The sequence below is a fragment of the Prinia subflava genome, chromosome Z (genome assembly GCF_021018805.1).
Source record: "Prinia subflava isolate CZ2003 ecotype Zambia chromosome Z, Cam_Psub_1.2, whole genome shotgun sequence".
Taxonomy (NCBI): Eukaryota; Metazoa; Chordata; class Aves; order Passeriformes; family Cisticolidae; genus Prinia; species Prinia subflava.
The window spans coordinates 64,184,292-64,196,466 of NC_086283.1; the positions used below are offsets into that span (position 1 = coordinate 64,184,292).

At 51.2% G+C, this 12,175-nt stretch overlaps 1 protein-coding gene across 1 annotated transcript in view; it reads right to left on the reverse strand.

Annotated features, from left to right (window-relative positions):
* Positions 1-12,175, reverse strand: part of LOC134564163 (ciliary rootlet coiled-coil protein 2-like) — a 43,807-nt gene that overhangs the window by 387 nt on the left and 31,245 nt on the right. The window contains exons 3-12 of the mRNA XM_063422841.1: positions 8,731-8,768; positions 8,171-8,290; positions 7,271-7,374; positions 6,191-6,329; positions 5,841-6,034; positions 4,347-4,474; positions 3,981-4,150; positions 3,108-3,179; positions 2,655-2,777; positions 1,707-1,833 (exon numbers count right to left, since the gene is read on the reverse strand). Coding sequence (XP_063278911.1) covers positions 1,707-1,833; positions 2,655-2,777; positions 3,108-3,179; positions 3,981-4,150; positions 4,347-4,474; positions 5,841-6,034; positions 6,191-6,329; positions 7,271-7,374; positions 8,171-8,290; positions 8,731-8,768 — 1,215 coding nt within the window. The remainder of the gene's footprint in view (positions 1-1,706; positions 1,834-2,654; positions 2,778-3,107; positions 3,180-3,980; positions 4,151-4,346; positions 4,475-5,840; positions 6,035-6,190; positions 6,330-7,270; positions 7,375-8,170; positions 8,291-8,730; positions 8,769-12,175) is intronic.

Genomic DNA, 12,175 nt, shown 5'->3' on the forward strand with positions numbered 1-12,175 from the left:
GATCAGAAAGGAACAGGCACCAAGGCAAGTGATTGCAATCTACAAAGGGAAGGAGGGCTGAAAAATCATGACCCTTCCTTTTCTTGGGGAGAAACACTCTCTTGTGAGATTCCACAAAAGGTTTCATACTTGCAGAGTTTAAATGCCCCCTGGGATCTGGGGTGAATTTTTATCAACAGCTGCTTTTTGCAGAGCAGAAAGAATATTGCAAAGTGAATTCCAGGAGAGGAGGGCACTTCTCTACCTCTCAGCAGTTTGCCTAAAGAATGCCTTGCCAGTTTTAGAGAACAGCAGCTCATGCCATCACCAAGAACAATGGCTGTAAGAATTAGGACTCTCTTCCTTTATGAGCAGCCTAAGTTCCAAAGATGACTTTGCCCATTCCCATTTAGTGAAGAACTACAACTCCTTGTCTTCAGCCTGGGGGGCAGCAGGCACCAGCACTGGGCTCGGCCTCCTGAACACGGCCCACGTGCCCCATCTTCCCAAACAGGCACGGCCGAGACGGGTCACAAGGACAGCGCCGCTCCTCAGGCGCTGCCGTGACACACACAGCTGCCCAAAGGAGGTGCTGATCCTTTCACGAGTCCAGGCAAAGCTGCAGCACCGTGGCGGCAGCTGAAACCTCCCAGCTAAGGAAGGCTCCAGCCTCTGCAGACACATCAGCCGTCAGCGGCAGGGCAGGTATGACTAAAAGCTTGGCAAAGCCCATGAATGGCCACTGACAACCACTGTGAAGAAGCCACAGCCAGACCGAGCTCCATCACAAGCTTGTTGACACCACTCGAGACAGAAGATGGTTGTCTCAGAGTTCAGACCCACGGAGGAGTAGATCAATCCACCCTCTGTCCCAAGAGTTGATGGCAGACACTGAGTAAAGCAGGCTCTCTTTACCTCACCGGTTATTCTCTGACAGCCCTGCACTGCCAGCCCTTGCCAGTTAAAAGAACCAGCTGAGTTTTACTGCAGAGTCGCCAAGGCCTTGGTGTGCTTTCCTAGAGTATTGAGGCCGATGCTTAGTATTCCAAGAGTATTCACTGGCTGGGCATTAACCGTGACAAAGTGCCCCGTACTGGAGGAATGTGCTGCAGAGGGGCTGCAGGCTTCCTCCTGAGAATTGCCTGCAGGGCAGTTTTGTCTGACCGTGCCACATTGATGTGACTTTTCAAGATGTACCTGATGTTCTTTTCAAGGAGGTTGGGTTAACCAAACTGTAGAATTCTCATCACAACCAAGAAGGAATCGTAGAAGTAATACCAGTCCTAAAAACAACCCCAGTATGAAACCAGCCCCACAGCCAATCAACTTCTCAGAAGGATTTGGTCTCCAAGGACCAGTGACAAGTCAGGAGTCTAAAGGGAATCCAGGAAGCCAACTGTGCTGATCACTTTGGCCACACTAGCACACACACTGTGTTCACTGGGTCATTTGCTAGGTCACAGCCTTCTGTGGTTTGGGAAACAATCCCTGCTTTTGCCTTTCCTGCACAGGGAAGCTCAGGCAAAGCCCACCCATTCCCAGCTGCCCTCAGAGGCAAAAGGAATGCCCCACGAGCTCCCCGGCTGCATCCAAGCACAACAATGGCTTCTGTAGGGAGTCCAGAATGTCGATGTGACACTGGGGTGAGGAGGAAGATGTGGTACAGCTGATGCTGAGGCACACACACAACACACTGCTCCATTGCACAGGAAATCCACAGGACGTACTCAGCATCTTCAGGCATTGCTTCTCTCTCTCCTGGCTTGACCAGCATGAACTGTCCATGCTCGAGTTTTCAGGCTGCAGAGGGGAGACTCCTTCTTTGGAGGACGCTGCTGCAGAGCCTGTGTCCATCTGGGACAAGAAATTAATTTGTGTCAGAAAGGTGGCTGGCAGAGATTCCCCAGACAGCCCATTTCAAAGGGAAGCCCTTTGGAACAACACTGGTGTAAGGCTGCAAGCTGAGCTGTCAACTCTTCCACCTCAAATCCAACCCAAACAAGCAGTCAGAGACTACAGCTTGGCACAGCCAGCCATAGTAGAGACTGTGAAAGGGAAAAAGCAACTTGAAATTTCACCCTCTTCTCAGCACTGCATTCACCATGGACAGGGACAACTTGTTCGGAATCTGTGTGGGTCACCACGTTCACCTGAACAGACCTCTCAAAATACAAAGCCAGCACTTTGTGGACAGCAGAAATACATTCACAGCATTGCCGGCCCACTGGCCAAAGCATTAGCCCTGCTGCCCACGGCAGCCGCTGAGATTCAGTGGCCCAGTAAGAGTCCTTGTGACCAGCTGCAGTGGAGAACACAGAGTATTGCCTCCATCTACCTGCTGCTGTGCAGGGGAAAGGTGAGAAGAGGAGAGACCCCTTGTTGCATGAGTGCAGTGCCTACTGCTCTTCCACTCACCTGCTTTTGTTCACACAGCCTGTACTGCAGCTGGATCCTGCGCATCCTTTCCATTTCTTCTTTGTGTCTCTTCTCCATTGCCTTCATCTCCCTCTGAGCTTGCTGTAGCTTGACCTTGATATTGTGTCAGGAAAAATCTTACTAGCACCTGCCTCTGTGCATCCAGTGCCTGCAGTAGTCCTTGCCTTCCCTCGCCTGAGATCTATAGTCCATGGCGCCATTCCTGCCCTTCCCTCTGCTACCTGGCTGGTCAGGCTCACCTGCCCATTCTCCCGCTCCTTACTCAGCTCCAGCCTCAGCTGCTTGACTTGCTGCTGGCTTCGGATTAGCTTTCTCTCCATCTGGTGCATTCTGGTTAAGACAGCAGCCTTCTGATGCTGGAGCTGCACAGAAAGGAAGAGAAGACCGCGTTAAACTTCCCACACACCACTTGTGTGGCAAGCAACATTGATGTGCTCATGCTCTCCAAGAGTATTCTGTTCTCATTCTTGAGTTTACCAAGGCCTAGCTAAGACACAATCCCACCCAGACAGACATTGTGCAGAGAAGCAGAGCCATTAAGGAGCTCACAGGAGTCCAATACAACACACAAACTCTCTTTTCACACTCTTTGCCTTTTGACTGGCTCTGTTTCGTATGATTGCTTATTCTGCTTCTATGATGACAGCTTCCTGCTTCATGTCAAGCAGCCTTTTCTCCTGCTCCCCCTGTACCTCTGCCACGAGGTTTGCCTGTTCCTCCAGCTGCTGCTGCGCCTCCAAACGCTGTTGTTCCAGCTGTCTCTCCTGCCGAGGGGAAGAGACATATCCAGATGAAGTCCCAGCTATGCTCTCCAAAGAAAAAAATGGAAGCCTCATCCCTTCCACAACCCCCGACCTGAAGAGTTCACAGTACTGTCTTTGTGCCCTCCAGCACTCCTGTCTTAACCAGAAACTTAGCAGGAGGGTCAGCAAGTGAAAGGAAAGGAGATGCCACCTTCCTTCCCTGTTCTGATGGCTGCCTGTTTCCTGGCCCCTCTCTCCTCAGCATTTCGGCCTATTTTCTGAGCCTCTCTTCTCAAAGTTCCTCTGCCTTTTGATCAAGGAAAAGCTGCAGGTGGACTGCAGGACAAGGAGGGGGCCAGCACCCCAACGCCCTAGTCACAAGACAGGCCAGCAACAGGGACCTGTGGCATATGTTTCAAGCCCAAAGGGAAGATGTGCGTCCACTGTGGAAGGACAGAAAGCAGGGAACCCCGCTGCTGGGACCGCAGTTGGCAGCGAGGTCAGCAGCAGTTGGCTGCATGGCACGAGGCTGTGGGGAAGATCCTGCTCCTTTGCTGCCATGCCTTGGGTGGTGACCACCCAGCCTCCTGGGGAACTTGACTTTTGCCCATCCTGAAGCTGTAGCTGCATTTACTGTCCCAGCACCATCCTCTACGTCTTCACAGGCCTTCAGGTATGATTCCTTGAAGCCCTCTGCTGCCTGGCCCAGCAACATGTAGCCTACAGCACATGCTTGCAGCCATGTCCCATCCTCAGGCTGCTCTTCTGCTAAGCCTGCCCACCCAGCTAGCCTGAAAACTTCAGGTGCGTATTGTTTCTTACCAAGTTTTCCTGGAGCTTCCTTTTTTCCTCTTCCTGAGCAGATTGCCAGAGTCTGAGAGCCTTGATGTACTGCTCTTCCATCCTGCGGAGCTGTTGGGCCATTTCTTCACATTGCTGCTTGCTGAGAGATCTTACAGCTTGCAGCTCACGACCAAGGCCCCTCACATCCTCTGCAAAGATGGCAAAGGGCAAGTCAGAGACTCCCCAAGCAGAGCACTCTACTGACCTTAAGCCCTTTCAGTTTCAGGCAAGGAGGGACCTGCGCCCAGCTCCTTCACTCCTCAGAAGCGCTGCAGACAGAGCTGGCTACAAAGCAATTGCTCTAGGCAGGGCAATCACCAGAAACAAAGCGCACGAGGCTCTCACCAAGTATCACCTCCTTGGCCTGCGTGGCTGTGCGAACTTGGCCTTCCAGACAGCTCCTGGCTATCTCCAGCTCCGAGATGCGCCGCTGAGCCGCCTGCAGGCTGCTTTGCAGGCTCTCCTTCACTGACCTACAAGTTGTGAAGATGAAGAGAAATTGTTCCTGACGCCCAGGGGCACTTTTTCCAGTAAGATGTACCTTCAGATCCCTATACCTGATGATGGAAAATGGCTTACATGGAAACTCAGATACAGCAAGACTATTTCTGCCACTCAAAATAGCAAAGCAGGCGCCACCAGGTGATTGGGTAGCCTTTCCTCATGACCTTGCCCAGGACAGAAAGCCCAGCTGAGTTTGATCTCAGCAGCCAAAGCTCAAATTGCTGTTGCCTGACGTATCCCACATGGGACGTATCCACCACATGGGTGGCTGTGCCCACAAAGTCTCGGCCAATGAGCAAAAGCCCAGCCTCTGCTCCCAGCCCTGAGTTCATCAAGAACTTCCAAGTCACTTAGCAGGGCAACAGAACACAGTGAGTTCCTTGGTGACTTGTCAAAGTTTAAAGCTATTCATTGTCTACCTAGAGGTTCTTTGTTTTCCAGACGCTGTCTAAGTAAAAGGGACTAAAGGAATGCACTGAACTATGCATGAAAACTCCGGCTTCTGGCAGCATGAGTAGGAAACCAGAACAAGGCTTTCATCTGAACAAGAACTGCTTGGGAGGAGGGACAGATATCTTGCCATTTCAGTTACTGGAAGTTCATGAACAAGAGCACTTGCTACCTTGATTTAGGGCTAACTAAGCCAGCAGTGCACAAATGTCTGCGCACTTTTTAAAAAGGAAATGGGACCAGACAAAGGCACCTTGACGGGTTACAGCGATGGGTGGACAAGGGCGCAAGCATCAGTGCTCAGCAAGAATCCCCAGACACTGTCAAGATTCACAAGACCTTTCCCTGCTGCTGCTGCTAGTAAGCAGCTCTAGGTCCTGCACCATACTTCACCAGAGTTAGCTCAGAAGACTCTCAAGATTTTCAGCATGACCCTCCAGCTTCACCAAAGGGTCAGCACCCTACTCACAGCAATCACATATAAGAGCATTGAATTCTGAAAATACCATGTAAACTACTTGGCAAGGAAAGATTGATGTTCACGTGCACTGAAGGAGAAACCAAAACCAGATAGAAACTTCCATTTCAGCAAACATCTGCATGGTTTCCCTGGTATTCAATTCAGTGCCAAGTTGCATTTGCCATAGGAATGTGCAAAGGGTCCCAAGCAGGCTCCCAAGAAGAGCTTTGAGAGCTTGAGCTGTCAGAAAAATAACATTCAGGTATTTTTCTCATTATTTCATTTTTCTCATGTCTCTCCACGTCTCTGTCAGAGAAACATCCGGAGAGCACACAGGAGGCAATCAATCCTGATAGAACGCTTACCACCTTTGTAATTACAGACCTTCAATAATGCCTCATCCAGATTCTCCTCCCTGCCTTTACCTGGTCTCTACCAGCTGCTTGGAAAGGCCTCGTAGCTTCCGCTCCGTGCCTGGCAGCTGGGCTTCCAGGGCAGCCTTCTCTTGTGCCAGCACCGTTTCCTCTCTGCACACCTGGGACAGCGTGTCCCCTTGGCGAGAGGACTCCTGGAGCAGCCTCTCCAGAACCCTGGGGGACGGCCCCTGTGGGCGGCAAACCTGGAAGCAAGGGGGGCACCATTTTCCAAGAGGAACAACAACAACAACAACACAGTCTCGGTCTTAGCTTGCTGCCAGCAGCAGCATTTGGGGTGGTCTTGCTAGGGCGGCAGTCCCCTCTCCCACAAGTGCTGCCTAGGAATAAGGTGAGCGTACCTTTGGCACCGCCAGAGGAACCTCTTCCTTCAGCAGATCCCTGTGAGGCTGCAATTCCTCCGCTGTCTCTGCTGACGTTTCAAAGGCCCGGGCTAGCGAGGAGTGGTGCTTTCTCTCAAGGGCAGACAACTGCTCCCATCTACGCCAAGGGACAGACAAATAAGCCTTTAATAGCAACACAGTCTCCTTGCAAAAACCACAGCTTCATACCATGTCCCACATAGGGCAGGCTCAGGGGCTTCCAACAGCCCTCTAGTTCCACCTCAAGAGAATGCTGCAATGCCCTCCCTAGACCAACATGTCTCTTTGTCATTTGTGCAGGTGAAAGAGTCTGTAGCAATGAGAAAGTAAAACCAGCTTCCAGAAGCCAAAAGCCAGGTACTTCCAGAAAGCTTAACAGCTTCCTGCCTGCTAGGTCTTATGCTGCTCTCTGATACAGTGGACTGATACTGGACTTGTAAAAGTTGTCTTTGGCTAAGACACGCTTGGCAAGTCCAGATGAGTGCTCTCACAACTACTCTTGCTTTCACTAGGGGAACAAGGAAAGAGCCTGCAAGCTACAGCTTGAGGAGGAGATGGGTACACATTTGCAATCCAATAATGAAGAGATCCCAAGATGGTTTAGGCCGGCAGGGACCCCAGGAAGCCTCTAGCCCAGTCTTCAGCTCCAAGCACTTGGTGTCAGCTATGGCATCTGGACAGGCTGCTCAAGGCTCTATCCAGCTGGGGCTTCCAAATTTCCAGGGCTGGGATCTGCACAAGCTCTCTGAGGTGCTTCTTCTGCTGCACGATTGCCTTTGCAGTTCAATTGCCTTTGCTGCCCTCAAGCCCAGCCTGGACCTCCCCTGCTTTTACTCTGGTCCAGTTCTCAGTGCTTTTTGTCAAGGTTCCAGGAGCCAGTCCCAGGAGGCAGCAATGCTCTAGGTGGCTCAGCAGCCGGACCTGCCCACGGGCTGCCCTACCCCGACTGTGCTGAGCAAGTCAAATGATGAGAAGCCAATTTGTTCTTTGACACGGGGACTCCTAAAGCCCAGCAATGCCCACCCCTGCCCAGAGATAGTGAGAAAGCTTAGCACACACCTGAATTCCCGGGCTTCGCACACTCTATCCATGCTCTCCTGCTGCTCCGCCTCTCCTGCCTGGGCCCAGCAGTCCTGACTGGCAAGAATCTCTCCTGCTGGGGCCTGCAAGGAATGGGCAGGGAAAAAGCACAAACAAACAGTAGGGAGTAGGGATGTTGGCTCCTGAGAGCTTTGAGAAGCAGAGACACAGCTCACGTGAAGACAAAAGCTGGTGTGTGGGGGTGTTGATGTGGGTAAGCGACTAAGCCTTGGCTTGCTCTGTAAGCGTCTGAAGAGAAGCAAGGAACATTTCCCTGCTTGCCTGTGGTCAACTGGCTTCCCCTCAGGATTTCAGGCCTTACAGAGCAGACAAGAGGAACTGCATTGCAGACCTTCAGAGACAGACCTTGTCTCTGCCATGCACAGCTGCTCAGGATTCTTCTCAGCAAACTTGGGTCATGTCAAGGTTAAGGCTGTCCTGGAAGCAGTGACTGTGGCTGCCTAGCTAGGGCAGGGAGAGGGGCAGGTCCCTGCAGGCAACGGTGCCTCCTCCCTACCCCACAAGGCTGTGAACTGCGCCTTGGGACCACTCTGTGCGCTGACAACAGGAGCCTGCACAGACACTGTGCACAAAGGGGCTCACTTTCACACCAGTAGCACTAAAGGACATCCTGCTGCCGCTTATCTGACACCAAGGGAAGTTCACAGTGCCTGTCACAATGCCAGGAAAATGATGCCTGCGTGTGGAAGTTCAGATCCCGTTTCCCACCTGTCAGTGGACGGGCTGAAGAGCCAGGTCATGGCAGCACTCCAGCCCTCAGCATCTTCAGCCACAAAGGGCAAGTGCTGCCTGATCACAGACCTGCAGCTCTGCGCTGCACCAAAGCTTGGCACTGTACCAACCAAAGCTGCCACTTACTGGTTCCAGATGCTCCGGCCCTGGACTGACAGCACGTGCAGGTAAGTTGTCCTTTGCCTCCTCTTTAGCCTCTGGAGGAAGAGAGCGAGCCAGACGAGGTTCTGCTGCTGCTGTGGTGCTCTGCAGACAGACAGCAGCGTGAGGGACAGAGAATAACCTGGCGTTTAGAACCTTCTTTGTCCTGAGCTCTAGCCCCAGCTGTGGTAAGGACAAGTCATGGATTTGGATACAAGTGGGGTCCTCAGTCATTAAAACTGAATTCAAGGGGGCTGATGACACTAATGTTTGGATGGGACTGCATATGCTTCCGAAGGAGATATTTCAGCCTGGCTACAATCAACGTGCAGCCTCCTGTCTGCAAAACTTGACTTTCATTAGTTAAAAGCTCTTCAGCGGAAAAGGAGGAAACTGATGGAATGCTTTTGGTAGTGCTCATGCAGACATTGACGCGTGCTTCCTTTCAACCTGCCAGGCTGGCACTCAACTACAACAGACCAAGCCCACAGCTTGCTCCACAATCCTCAGACACCAGGAATGGCAAGGGTGCCCATCCCACTCACCGAACCACGGCCTTGACTCCTTCCACCTCTGAGGCGACCTGCAGGTGGAAGGGAAAATGAACCAGGTGATGTTACAAAACTGTCTGTGCTGAGGAAGCCCACAGAATAAGATCACCCAAGCAGAGGGCATTTTCCTTTCACAGCATCCCTCCCAGAGCAACACTTCTTTAGCACAGCAAGCAAGACTGCAGGCCAATACCCTAGGCTGTGTCAACCTCTTGCCGGCCAAGTTTCTGTTAAGAAATTTGGCCGGGAAAATGCAAATTGTTCCTCAGCACTCAGGGCCTACATTGTAGCTCATTGTCCACGCTACAGCTAAAGTGGCTTGTTTCTCCTCTCTTTCCTGGGCTTTAATTTTCTTTTTGTAAAATGCATGCAGCATGTCCCTTGTGGTTGCTGTGAACAATTCCCCACAAAAGCTTTCTCCAAATGCCTCTTAGTGCTTGCAGTTCTGTTCAGACACAGCACAAGCCCAGCTGTGGGCTTCAGGCGCACACACAGACGGCTTGGCACTCGGCCCTTCAGCCCAAAGCCAATGGCTCTTGTAGCACACAGAGAGGGTCCAGTTCAACAGGCGCATCCTTTAAGGATGGAGCACAGAAAAAAGCTGCTTTCCCTCAGTTCTGGAGAGAACCGCACAGTTTTTAGAAGGACACCTGCAAAGCTCTCCTAGCCTGAATTCTGGAAGTTGTCCACAGCCTGCTGGGCAAGAGACACCCTCTTTTTAGCCGAAGCTGTTGGCAGAAGCTCTACCAACACAATGGCACCTTTATGGCACTTTGCTCTCAATGTGCTGCCCCAAGGGATAAACTTCGACTTACGTCTCAGACCATTCAAAAATTTGCGGGATGACACTGATGAAAAAGCCCTGCTGACTGCTCTACGGACTCGCTCCATCGTTTCAGCAGGGCTGCTCCAGTCCGTGGGTCAGAAAACAAAAACGGAAAAAAAAACCCACTTGCACAAGTCCCCAGACTGCGCAAGGAAAAAGGAGGGAAAAAAGACACTTGCTTGAGTCCACGGACTGTGCAAGGAAAAAGGGACACAAAAGGACACCCGTTGTAATCCACGGACTGTCCAAGAAAGAGGTGAAAACAAAAGACACCTTCCCAAGTCCCCAGACTGTTCAAAAAACAACGAAAATAAAAAAGGACACCGGCACGTGTCCGTACACCCTACAACCGCAGGGGAAAAAAAAAAACAATGCCTACACAAGTCCACAGACTTGTGCAACAGCAGGCAAAAGAAACAGACTCCCTTGTCAGGGCACAAACTGTTGCCTGAGAACAGCTCCGTCAAGGCAATCCTCCTGCAACGAGCACGCCAAGAGCTGCTCTGGGCGCTGACGCCTTGCGTGCACCAGGGCAACCTCGTCTTGACAGCACTGTGATGTGGCAGCCCTCCACTGACATCACAATGGCAGCTTCTATGGGTTGCTCTGTGAACTTATGCATAGCAACCCAACCTCCTCTGATGCAAAAGAAAGCCCAGAAAGTTCTCCTCTGTCCCAAAGGAGCACAAAACCCCCTTGCAGTCCGTCACCCATAGCTCAGAGGATTGTTGCCCTGAGATTTCCTAATTTGCTGAGCGTACATATTAAAGTAGAAGTGTGCAGCTTCTCACACTCGTAAATGTAAACACAAGATCGTGTTTTGTAAATACTGCCCTTGTTATGGATTCCTTCTCCAAGAGAAGGGGAGGTTGAATGACAGCCTCCTTGACCAATGTGGGTGAGAGGTGGAATAACCACCCTCCAATCCATGGTCACCTTGTGAGAGGTATATAATAGGAAGAATAAACTAAGAGTGGGCTCTCCTGCCTGCTGCTCTGTTTGAACCCAGACCTCTGTCTCCTGAGTGTCCTTATCTAGCTAGGCTCGCGGTGACAGAGGATCAAAAGTAACACAAAACAGACACCGAGCCCACACCCCCTGTATACCAAGCTGAACACTGAAAAAGAACCGGGATGTGAGGAAACCCAAGAAAACGTGCCCTTTGGCCACCACTGCTTCTGACTAAATTCAAGAACACTTGCTTAAATTCTCAAAGGGAAACTGTGCTTTAATAATATCCTGGAAAGTTCCCTAAATTGGAATGCCTGTCATTCCTATCCATTCACTGCATGGCTAACACCAACTAGCACACTGTAAGGCGTGCTGAAGGAAGAAGGATACCTTAGTGGGGAAAAAAAGCTGAGCAACAAACCACCCATATGTGTTTGTATGACACTGAACAGCGTTTGTGTGGTCAATATGGCAGGGACATGTCCTCTGCAGGGAGCAGTGCCCATGTTCTGTCCATGGTAGGGACTGCCCTTGGAGAGACCTTCACAGTGTGGATGCATCCATGGGCACATTTGCCCATTCTCTCTGCTTCCCTCAGCTCCCAAGTCAGCCCTTCTCTTGAAAATGTTCTCTGTCCAACACTAAGGTCCCAGTGCCTTTGCCAAAACCCACTGCCTTTGGCTTGGGGGAAACCTGCAAAGTCAGATTCCTCCATGCATGTGGGTTGGAAATCTCTATCCTGCCCATGGTGGATACGACGTGCTGCATAGCACTGCATTTTTCAGTCATTTGCTGCACTCTCATTTCTGGCTTGCAGGAGCTGAGTGAATTGATCCTGGTTTTCCTGAGCTAACTTAGTCTTGTCTTTTCTGGAGCACATAGCTCACACAACTGCAAACTCCACGTCTGCTGTGGACAGTTGCAAGCACCAAAGGGGGCAAACGATACCAAGTGCAGGTTCTGTGAAATTCTCCTCCATCATTCCATTCTAGAGCTCCCCACAATGTGCTACAGGAAGGAGCAGACAGGTGCCAGTCTCACAGGGAACAGGAGAAGACAGCAGGTCAAGAACAGGACTTACGCCCATGGCTAGAGGAAGCAGAGGAATCTGGAAGGCAAGTGAGTGCTTGAGATGGCAGAGGCCTGCCAAGCTGTCTGCTCTTGTCTTGCTGCTGAAACCCAGAACTTTTGTGCTCTTGAAAACAACCCTTGGGCCTGAATCCCACTGGAATCAGAATGTCTTGGAGGGATTGGCATGTGCCGAGGAATGGCTTACACTGCTCATTTTTTTGGCAATTAACCAGGCCATGTTTTGGAAAGGAGGAACCCAACTGAGTCTTTGGAGCTTCCTGGAAGGAACAAAGCCCTTTGACAGCAAGCAGCATACCCTGGCTGCTGCACAAGAAAAATCACAACAAGCTGAAGACACCTGGATAAAGGGTTGAATACAATTGTGTGCCACGTTGGCCTGCAATAGCAAGGTCCTGGAGATGCAGGTGAAGGGGCACATAGTGTCCCTGTGTCCTGTTTCTGCATCCTTCTGAGAACCAGAGGAATCCTGCCTCCACCTGTGAAGAACTCAGCCTGGGAACTAATACTTCCTTTCTGCTTTGGCCTTTGTCTTTCTTTTTCTTTTGGACAGCATTGCTTTGTAACATCAGC